The sequence below is a fragment of the Leptidea sinapis genome, chromosome 40 (assembly GCF_905404315.1).
Source record: "Leptidea sinapis chromosome 40, ilLepSina1.1, whole genome shotgun sequence".
Lineage (NCBI taxonomy): Eukaryota > Metazoa > Arthropoda > Insecta > Lepidoptera > Pieridae > Leptidea > Leptidea sinapis.
This window is the reverse complement of record NC_066304.1, coordinates 7,163,212-7,175,440: the sequence shown is the minus strand read 5'-3', so window position 1 is coordinate 7,175,440 and position 12,229 is coordinate 7,163,212. Positions and strand designations below refer to the sequence as shown.

The window sequence follows — 12,229 nt, the reverse complement described above, 5'->3', positions numbered from 1 at the left end:
TTGCTTCTAAATCTAGAAGGCTCCATTACATGGACAATAGTTTTTTTTTAATTTTTTTATTTAATAGGAAATCACCATTTATACAATATTAATCCTTATTCTAAAACACACTCTTATATATATGACACAAATTGCATACCTCACTTACAAGCTAACTCAATATGCATAATGAACTAACGATTTAAGGCCACATATACACTATTATAATAAAGTCCCGCACACTATGCCTATATTCTGCCTCTAAATAAATTTAAAAGTTTTATTATAAAATGGCTCTGCAGTAAATCTTAATACTCAACCGCAGATTTTCAAAACAATGAGGCAGCCTGAACACTGGTTTTCAGCAGCCCCTTGAGACACTTGGAATCAAAGTCACTTTATTCAACACTAATGAATGTCAAATATTTTCTTGCTAAATTATTTAATGAACGCAAAGAAATAATACTGGAAGCGTTTCTTACGCCGTTTCTTCTCTCTAGGGGCGCAATTTCTTTCCGAAACCGTAGTAACGATTTAATTAACATCTAAATTTATTCTCCAGGCATAAATTTTGATAAAATGACTTTTTGAAGATAAAGTGCAAAAATTTTAAATTAAAACAGGTAAACAAAACTTGGCATATGACAGGTAAGGCAGCTTCCTAATGTATAGTTTAATTCGATTACACATGACGAATCCAATGGAATTAAGATTTGTCTGTTTTGTGTATGAGGAAGATAGCGAAGATTTATTGATCTGTATGGACTTGGCCTTAATTGATTGCCAATGTTCTTGATTGGCGGGTACATGACAAGGGTAAATATGAACGTTATATTTAAAACAACACTGTATTAAATCTGGCAACGCAGATAAAACACACTATTTCATTTAGTTCTAATCTACGCATCTTGAAAGGGTTAGAAATCAGATTTTCTTAAAAACATCGAAGACTGAATTTCCTAAATGCTTAATATTTTTTTTGCTGTTGTCAAATTGTTAATTCCATTAATTGATATTTTTTATCTTCATTTGATTATAATCTGTCTCCTTCTGGGACTAGGACATTCAACAATATGTGTGTCCTAAGCCAATGAATACCAGATTAATTGGCTTGCTTGAAGCATGGTCCATGCCAGACCCAGTTTCCATAATCAATTATATATATGCATATGGTTCGCTAGTTTAGAGATCTTGAGGTATTTTGCGTTGCAGTCTTCGTTCATTAGGGATATTGTTCATTAAATGATAAATGACAAATATGTTTTATATTACCTACAACTTCTCAGTAAGTACTTTCGTATTGATCTGACAACTGGGCCGAATGTGCTTTATTTATAACGTACCAATATGCGGGCAGAAAAGATCATTTGTTTTTTTGGTTTTTATTCCTCGAAGACGATAATGGCCAGATATAGTTTGCATACAAACTGTATGACAGCCTTAAAACTATATATAATAGAGTTCAAAATTGCTTCTAATAGCTCACTGCATTGAATTAGTAAAATAATGTTTGTAACTTGGATTAAGGATTGGTGTCTGCTGCCCTCTAACAAGATGCCGGAGGCGCAGTCGCAAAGTGCAGGAACTAATACTAAGCCCAAGTGGGTGTACTCGAGCCAGTGTCGAACAATGTATGACGTTGACGTGCCACATGTTGTGTTAAATTTTGTTAATAGTTGAAACTAAAATGCCGGGTTGCGTAGTAAAACTTTAAAAAAAGAATGCTACAAGAAATAAGAAAGACACTGAGATCACATATCATCAGTAAGTATTTTGTATTTTATTAATTACAATGTAAAATTACACGAAGCGTATGTTACAAAATTTGAAAGATGCCATTGAGTGTCAAGATGCCAAGCACACAAGCATCTAATAGTTGCTGTAATTAAAAAGCCATTGTTCTTAAGTAGTGCGGTATCTAGTTGGAGCGCAACGGAAACAAATCCTTAATCTAAGGTTTGTCATTTTGATGGCACCATAAAAATTTGCAATTTATTTCCTCGTGGGTGTTGAAAAAAGCACTATGTGATTATTGGGCGACATTTCAATTCCATTCAATCCAATCCATTCAGGTGAATTGAGTGATTCTACAAAGTACATCTTGTACTATTATTTATTAATAATAATAAGTTAGTTATCAATATACAAAGCGGCCATCAGCTAGCAGGGCACGGGCATTGCGAAAGCTTTGTTCAGCAAAAGCAATAGTTTAATTGAATTACCTTTCTTGCTTCTCTTTTTCCACAAATCTTTTTTGTTGTTTGTTTTTCGGATAGTTTTTCTTCGGTCGAATGGATATTTTATGTTTGGCGGCAGAAGAGTCCAGTAATTCCACAGCCATATCCAGTCCTGGATCGAGCTGGGACCTGAAGGTTGGGAAACTGTTAGTTAACAGGAAATGAAATGTGTTAGATAAGTCAAAGTAAGTAAACAATTTATAAGTGGAACATCTTTGCGATAAGGCGACAGGAATGGGAAGAGGTGAGTGCAGAACGTGAGTGCTGCTAAAGCAGTCGGGGTTGGCACTTCTACGTTCATCATTATTCATCATTTCAGCCGGAAGACATCCATTGCTGACAGAGACCTTCCAAAGATCGCGATGACGATCGGTCCTGCGCTGCCCTCATCCAACCTATTCCGGTGATCTTGATCAGATCGTCGCTCCATCTTATGGGGGGCCTACCAACACTACGTCTTCTTTACGTGGTCGCTATTTGAGGACTTTTATGCCGCAACGGCCATCTGTCCGTTGAGCTTTCTCACTGCCACTTCAGTTTCGCAACCATCTGGGCTATGTTGGTAACTTTAGTTTTGCTATGGATCTCCTCATTTCTGATTAGATCTTACAGGAAAACTCTGAGCATAGCCCTTTCCATTGCCCTCTGAGCAACAATGAGCTTCCTCATCAGGCCCATAGTTAGCGACCTCATCTGCGTTCCGTATGTCATCACTGGCAACACACACTTCTACAGTATTAATCCATAATAAATTTATAATTTAATAAATATGTTTCGATGTGCCTTTTAATTTTAATTTATTTTCAAATAGATAAGACAAATGTCAAGATTAATTATTTTTAAACGTCTGTGTTTTCTATAATGTAGGAAGAGTAAAATTTAATAGAGTAGTGACTTTAAAAAAAATGGTTTTTAAAAATCACAAAAGTTATCTTGTGTCCTATAGATTTGATATAAGCGAAGCTATTAAAATAAAAACGAACAAAACGAAAATATCGTTTGAATATTAGTTCGATGATGCGATGTCGACATACCTGCACGCGTGAATCGCCGCTAGTAGGGAAGATGTAGTACTTACTGGAAACCGCGCTCTCCAAAGTATGTTCTTTGGTTTAGTTGTAGCTCAGTTGTTATAATAAAACATTATAATCTAGAAAACATATTGAGCATTTGCTTGCTTTTTTTGTAATAGAAAAATATAGCTGGTCGAAAATAATTCGCCACTAATGAGGTCTAAATGGAATGATGATAATATTTTAATGTGCAATGTTAAAATTCGGTGGCAAGAACTCCCCATGAGAGAGAGAATCTGCACAATGACCAACTACAACACAAATGACATAGAAGCGTTCACAGAAACGCATCCCAGTTCCAACATTTCGCGCAGTGAATGATTTCGCGCATCAGACCAGATAGATATATCAAGAGGACTGGTTTAAGGCTGAGATCTATAGAGCGATCATAGACTTTGCTCAGACTTTACTTAGGTATAACTTTGCTGATTGTGATAAAACGCGAACTTGACTTTGTATTAGACTGTCTTAGCTTAAGCTCAGAATAGTTTCAGCTACCAAATGACTATAAAAATCAAAATAAAACATAATGCTAAGCTTAAACTTAGCCATGTTTTACGTAAGTAAAGTCTGAGCAGAGTCTAAGTACGCGCCTTAGGCTGGATTTAGGGTCACATTATATCTCAGGAATTATTACCTTGAGATCTCATAATCTTTGCATTGCGGCTGGAATTTGCAAATATCGTCAAATCTCAGGATATTTCGAAAGGAGGATGGCCAGAATGGACCCACATAAATTAAAAATTAAGGGAACATCGTACAAGTTTATATTAATTATAAACTTAAGTTTATACGATGTTTATATATAAAATATTGAGGCGCTAAGATATGGGAATCAAAAGATATAAATTATTGTAATTTATTAAAAAATAAGTCATGTTGCACTAACGGATCGTTTTGCGCAAGTGACATATCTACATTTTTTTGACACGTCAGTCGTTGTCATTATTTACATGGATGTTCCGACACCATCAAACTATCTACACCTACTCAAATCAGTAATTCAGTAGTAATTCAAAATAAGATTCAATAAGATTATTGCCGTCTTTTGATACTAAAATCAGTAGGTAACCTTTCACATAATTTATACCAATGATTTTATATACAATAAAGAGCTAGATATCGCACTAGCGCGCGCAAAATGTTGCAGACAAATTCAGACAATTGTCGTAATTTCATTTAGTTGGCTAATAGCAGCGAACTAAGCCGAACGTTTTCGTGGCGTGACAATAATAATCTAAAATGCCAACCTGTGTCTTAAGAAAATGTAAAAACTATGTTTGCAAGATATATAAGAGTGAAGGTATATCATACCATACGAAATTATATAAAAGAATTTCGTATTTGTATTTTATCACGATTTTATTTCTTCTTTACAAATAAATCTCGAATTATTAACGTGGTGGTTCGAGCAAGATAGAGAATATGATGTCAACTGCAGCGCGACAAGGACAAATAGTATGTGTCATAGATTAATCAACCAGAAGTGAAATCGTAGGCAGAATACATAGCGTTCGTAACCGCTTGATTGCGAAACTTGAGTTTTCTAGTTAGTTAGGGAGCGTCTTTCTTAAATAATATTATGATGATTATAATAAGTTCTGGCTTTCAAAGTCTTATAATAAAGGTTGTATAGAATGAGATTAGAAATAGCAGGCTATTTGATATTTTATTAGTACTTAATCTTGGAATGTATATAACATACCAGGAGGTCTACTCGCAAAATCGACAACGACACATTTGGAACGATACGATAATACTCCGAATATACCGCAACTATCCTGTTTGCTGCGGGATGATCGAGGTAGTATATTTTAGGACAATTTAGGAAATGATGTAAAAAAGGCGTTGTTGCAGTGAATGTAATACGAAATTTAATATTTTTTAATAAACAAGTGCGTATAGCTGAACTATCAAACTACAAAAACAAGTTTTAGGGTAGATAGCGGACGTAGACAGTAAGTGCTATCTGCTTGCGTAGGAGTTTTTTCAGTAACACTGCCCTTTCGGTATATCCCTTGCTAACTGCAGAAGAAAGAATGGATCATTTTCTGTTTCTCCCATTATCTTATTGTAATAAACCCTCAACAGAAATACATTCATAAATAATATAATATACAAGAAATAATAATTGTAATCTTAAAACTTTTTGGAAGCCGTCGTTAGTACAGTTGTAAAAATGGAACCCTTATTGTTAATACATTTCGGTTTTGTTTTCATATATCTGTATGTTTTTTATTATTTACTGTACAAATAATTTATATCATCATTATGGCTATATATTATAATCAATATTTTTTTTTTAAATCAATAACACTTAATTTACCTAATTTAAATGTAGTTTTACCACTTTAAAACTTTTATTACATGAACTCATGAATTAATCGTCTTTTAGGGATAAATCACGGTGTACGGTAAAAAATCATATCTGGTGAATGATTATGTGTTTTTGCTATGCAAATACGAAGTAATTAGCAAATTAGACTTATCTCTTTTTCACTTGCGATAATTGCATTTACTATCCTTCTTTGACGTGTAATCGTAATGTAGTGTGCTATTGCAATGTTAAATTATTCATATGTGCGTTTGTGTATCATTTACAAACACCGAATGTTGTCTAGGTAACCTATCTACACTTTTAAATATCATTGATATATATTATATAATCTTTAAGCAGACAGTAATTAGTAATAAGATACAAATTATTAATTGAACACTTGATAATGATTTATAATTTTAAGTTATATTTTACTTTTAGTTGTATCTTTTTTCTCCCACTTTTTTAGACTTATTTTACGATTTGCCTTTTTCTTAGTTTTCTTACGATCTGCAATTATTAATAAGTTTCCATGATGTACGCCACTTCTTTCTGTGGGTCCCAAAATACATGCATAGTCGCCATCCTCCTTTCAATAAAATACAGCTTACATTTTAAGGATCTTAGTAATTAAAAGTTAAACAAAATAAAATAATCTTCCATTGGTAATAATTGCATAATTAAAATCAATAGATATTTATACAACTAGGTACTTAATCAGTTTTATCATACTTAATATGTTAAGGCACCTTTTTAAGTAATATTTTTTAATATTGAACTATTAAGTAGAACTGAAGATATCGTGTGCACAAAAATTCTCAAACTACCAGTGGGAGGCTCCTTTGCACAGGATGCCGGCCTGATGAACAGGTTATGGAAACCACAACGGCTCCTATTTGTGCCGTGTAGCAGTAATGTGTAAACATTATTTTGTTTCAGTCTGAAGGGCGCCGTAGCTCGTGAAATTACTGGGCAAATGAGACTTAATTATGTCTCAAGTTGACGAGCGTTATTGTAGTGCCGCTCAGAATTTTTGGGTTCTTCAAGAATCCTGAGCGGCATTACATTGTAATGCGCAGGACGTATCAATTTCCATCAGCTGAACGTCATGCTCGTCTCGTCCCTTTTTTCATAATAAAAAAAACTGAAAAAAAAATTTCAATGAAAATTAGACATTTTCTCCGGATTTTTTTCAAATTCTGCCCGGATTGAATATAGTGTCGCTCTGTTAAATTTTGAATATCTAATATCACAAGCACTCATGTATGTATATTTATCTAATGAGACATGAGAATATTATGAATTAACATGAGTTAGTTGTTTGTTAAGATGACAGTCGCGACCTTTGAATTAAAAATTGGTTTCCGCTGCGCTCCAACCAGATACCGCACTACCTAAGAACAATAGCTTTTTTATTACGACAACTTTATATTATTGTAGTGTGTATTGGCTGTTTTTAAAGATCCTTGTGTGCGTGGCATATTGATATATACAGTAGATATTTTTATTTTTATTTATTTATATTATTTTATTTATATGTATATATATTGACACTCAATGGCATCTTTCAAATTTTGTAACTCATATACTCTTCGTGTTATTTTACATAGAAATAAATAAAATACAAAATACTTACTGTTCATATGCGATCCCTGTGTCATTTTTAGTTTTTGTAGTATTTTTTTACAAAGTTTTACTACGCAACGCGGCATTTTAGTATCAATTATAAGCAAAGTTTAACAGAACATGTGGCACGTCAACGTCACACATTGTACGAGACTGGCTCGAGTATGCCCGCTTGGGCGTACTATTAGTTGCCGCACTTTGCAACTACGCCTGCGGTATCTAGTTGGAGCGTAGCGGAGAAGAAATCAGCATAGCAAACAAGTATTGACCGTGAAGGACGTGTTCTTAATTTATTTATCTTAATTGATAAGTTCAAGATTGTGTTTGATGTCACGCGCGTACATATCGCGTTACTCTGTCCGTGTCACGCAGCCGTGACAGACCAATGTCAGGGTGACAGGTGTATCTCGCGAGACTGTTGAAATATAAACTTGTGTATTTCTCAGAGCATGATTTTCCTCAGAATCAATTAGCCGCGCGATGACGTTGTTCTGCTTAAGTACATATTAGTTCGTGATGAAAATGGAAATGAAAAAAAAAATATTTACGTACAAAACTACTGTAAATAGTCATAAAATGTTCACAAGTGCGCAAAAGCGTCAAAAAGTAAATTACGTGAGTAACTAAAAATACGTCAGTGGATGCTACAGTGTCGCAGAGACTCGCGATATGCATTGTACCCTACTCCCAACTTCTTAATCCTCAATATATTCCATAATATTATAGTAACCTTTTCCCATTCAAACAGTTTTTATATATGTCTTGAATGTTTTGTCAGGCGTTTATGGTCGTGGGGAGCTAATTATACAATCTAACAGAATTTACCAAAAATCACTTACTTGCCTTAGTGGTTCTAAAACTGCGTATAGCAATTTTATGTTTATGTCTGGTAGCAAAGTTATGCTGTTCACACTTTTTAACATATTTATTCACGATGATTTTATGAACTTGTCAAAGCTAAGTATAGGAATAGATCAGCAAAGCCCTTACGATTCCAGTGGTTTTGCAAATAGGCTTGTTGGATGTCCTCAATCAATGGTGTCTGTATGGTGTTAGTTTGGTAGCTTATGGACACCACCGTGGTGAAAATTCAACCCTAAGGCATTAAGGTGCATTACGAATCCCATGTTATTATTCTGTAATTATGGAGTAATAATCTCATCTCTCGTCTGGTGCACCGCAGTATCAGCTCGAACCATTTAACGATCCTTAAAGGCCGGTAACGCTCCGTTGATTCCTCTGGTGTTGCAAGAGAATGTTGGCGGCGGTGATCAAATTCAAATTCAAATATTTTTATTCAAAATAGGATGTGAAATCACTCATTGAAAGTCAAAAAACTACCACCCATTCCAAAATGAATGCCTCAGGCCTGAGAAGAATGGGCGCAACAAACTTAGCGGGCTTTTTTTTTTTCATCAAAAATATGTTTTACAATTAAAGTAACATTTACAAAGTAACAAAGTAATATTGGACAGTTAAACTTATTATTTAATAGCCTGAGGGCGGTCGCTCCATTCCCAATCTGTGGTATCATTAAAAAAGTCATTTATGTTATAGTAACCTTTACCACACAAACGTTTTTAACAATTCTTTTGAATAACGTAATAACTACTTTTGTTTTGAACATTTTCTGGGATCCTGTTGTAAAAGCATATATATCGCCCCACAAAAGATTTGCTAACTCGACTTAGTGTTTCGGGCATTGCAATACCTACCTACTAATCACATTTTTCATACTTCTTGGATTTTATGATGATCACCCACAAAATAATTCTCAAGGAAACGATAATGAAAAACATAAACTTTTTATTGATGAGCCCAATGATCACGTATCTACCTCAGATAGAATAATCTGGATATTACAAGATGTGATATAAATAATCACAAACACATGTTAACCGTATTTAAGTTAACCGTTTAACATCAGTTTCGTCAGTAAGCGATCAACAGCTATTTCAGTCTGGCCCACAAACAGCGTGACGTCAATAGTGGCACAGTTTCCCGCGTCCGAGCAACAGGGCCTGTCCAGTGCCACATTAATTACCACTTACTGATGTAATAACTCTACAAGGACCACGTTAGGCTACATATTGCATAAACTCAATTAGCTGTGCCAAAAAGTATGTAGTTATACAAATAAAACTGAAAACAAAATTTTATGAACGATGCGGGACTCGAAGCCGCGACCTCTCGCGTTCCGTGCGAGCGCTCTTTCCAACTGAGCCAACCGTTCGAGTGACGTATCGTTGATAAAATCTTGTATGTTTTGTTCAACTCTCAGGTTGTGGCTTCATCTACAGGATCTACTTTAGTTGATAACCTGCTCAACGCGAGAGGTCGCGGGTTCGAGTCTCGCATCATTCATAAAATTTTGTTTTCAGTTTTATTTGTGTAATTAATCCCAGAAGTGAGGGTCCCACATCACTTTAAAAAACATAACAAATTGTTTAGCATGTAGTTATACAAATATAAACCAAAATTAATATATAGATGATGTGGGACACGAAACCGTACCTCCAGAGATAAATTTCAGAGCTTTTACCACTTAGCCAACCTGCCGATTAACGCATTATCAATAAATCTTTGTTAAACTCTTTCTTTAAAGTTTTTGAGATATCACTTAAAAATAACAAATTATGTGGAAGTTTACTAAAAACAACAAGATTGATGTAACAAAATTAAACAAGTTAAGATAAGTTCGTATCATAATAATAAGATTAAATGGGGACTTGAAATAATGACATTACAAATAATTATATTAAATCTAGAAAGTCCATGTCCATAAAGTTAAACTCATAGCCAGAACTAAAGACATCGAAACTTATTCTAAGGGAATGAATTTTGAGAAAATAAATGCCTTTATACCTGTAACCTGAAGTAATTTTCCGCTATATCAAGGATAACAAATATTTATAATTCTATTAGCAAAGAGGTTGACATATTTCATGATACATTATCACATTAATTTTCACTAATAATACCGATGTATATTATTTAAATACCCATATTCATAGTTAACCACTTTTGTTAAATATTAAGTATTTTTATTTTGAATATTATTTTCTTTTTTTTTAATTTTGTTTTAAATTCTGTAGCTCCTATAATAAGTTGAACATCTAATAACGTGTATTTGTATTGATTTATTTATTTTTTTGATGTAACAATTTTTGATAGTCCTAATAAAATATAACCACAACAAGCTGATAATAAGGTTTATTGATGGTTCAAGTGGTTCAAGGCCAGCAACGCTCCTGGGATTCCTTTGGTGTTGCAAAAGAATGTGAAGAAGGTGGTGATCACTTAACACCAGGTGACCCAGGTACGCTCATTTGTCCTCCTTTTCCATAAAAAAATAGATAGACACTCTGTCCGAAACAGTAAGTTGAAGTTTCTAAAACTTATATATCTACATAGATATTATAATAACAAATATATTCTCGTGTCTGTAATACATTAGTTAGGTACTTGGTCAAATAATATATCCATAGCTTGTTCATTGACATTGTAATGAGCATGGACTCTATCCAACTCAGTGACCTATTTTTTAATTAAACATCTATATTTAATTATGAACAAATACGATGACGAGTGTCTAAGAAAAGTTTACCGATATCAGCTGACTTGGATGACGTTTCGAAAGATAATTATTATTCATATTATTTTTAGAGATTTATTATCATTTTACATATTCGAAGTTTATACTTTGTTCAATGAGAGAAGGCTAGCGATTCCTATGAGTATGCAATTTGAGACGAAGTTGAGGGCAGTAGTGCACTCGAGTAGTAGAATTAGACTTCCTCCTGAGTGATTCATAGTGCTTTATGCTATACACTTACTATAAAAATTAAGATAAAATATTATTATTTTAGCAAATTGCAATAAGGCTGACACATTCTTTGAATGTAACGGAGGGTGGGCAGCATCAACTTTCCAAGAGCCGGGAGTTATTGCCAACCCGCCTGCCGAGCGCGGCGATTATGGCAAAACCTTCCTAATTAAAAATATGACACACGAAAGGCCCCAGCCCCCAGTCCCTGGCGGCCCCGCTCGTAGTGGCCACGGTAGCAGCCATATAAGCGACGGGGCAGGGGGTGGTAAGAATCCCCGGGTGCAGCAACGCTACCAAAAACCAAGACCATTGGCCCTAGCAACATACAAAGTCAAGACACTGCGGACTGGAGGAAGTTTTGAACAGATTACGATGTGATGTCATGGGGTTATCTGAGGTCCGAAGACAGGGTGAGGACTCGATAATCCTAAATTCCGGACACTGTCCCAAGGTGGTGTCGGGTTCGTCGATTACAAGTCTGTTTATAAGTTTTTATAGTTAGGTACTAAATCTTTAAGTTTTCTTTCAAACTAACACACACTCCCACACACACACACACTCACCAATACATACAACGACACACACGCGTTCACATACATACATACACACACACACACACACAGCACATTAAGTTTAGATTACAAATTAATAAATTGTTAGTATGTTATTATTGATAGTCGATTTCTTTCCCTTAGTTAATTAACTTGTATATTATTATGTTTTTGGTATGGAAGAGCGGGGCCTCCTACTACAGGCAACTCTTTGCTTAAAAGGAGACCCCAGCACTAATTGTATTTTGTTTTAATAAATAAATATTTGTATTTATATAAGTTCTGTCCCCGAATGGTCCGAAACTAGTCGGTACCCACACCGATAAATTGTGAGTAAAGCCGTATAAATAAATAGCATACATGGTATGTTTATTAGTTTATAGCGTCCACGTGGATGACGTCGGAGGCACCAACTATACACAGTATTACATGTTAATTACTAAACCATACTGACCCATAAATACCTAATGAGCTATATGTTACATGGACAAAAAATGATAAAGATGCATCGAGAATCAACACTAGTGTTTTGATCTTATTTCTAGCGTAATTTGAATCAAAAGTCATTGTGTCACCACGCCACACGGCCGCAAGGCTAATCCAAATATATCATTTTG

The 12,229-nt window shown here is 34.6% G+C and overlaps 1 protein-coding gene across 12 annotated transcripts in view; it reads right to left on the bottom strand.

The window, feature by feature from the left end:
* Positions 1-12,229, bottom strand: part of LOC126976252 (obscurin) — a 195,640-nt gene that overhangs the window by 129,926 nt on the left and 53,485 nt on the right. For 10 of the 12 annotated variants that reach the window (XR_007731873.1, XM_050824484.1, XM_050824487.1 and 7 more), the window contains one exon: positions 2,202-2,345. The exons of the other annotated variants lie outside the window; for them this stretch is intronic. Coding sequence is in view for 9 of the 10 variants with exons in the window: in XM_050824484.1 (XP_050680441.1) it covers positions 2,202-2,345 (144 nt within the window). In the remaining variant the exon portion in view is untranslated. The remainder of the gene's footprint in view (positions 1-2,201; positions 2,346-12,229) is intronic. 12 annotated transcript variants of the gene reach the window in all.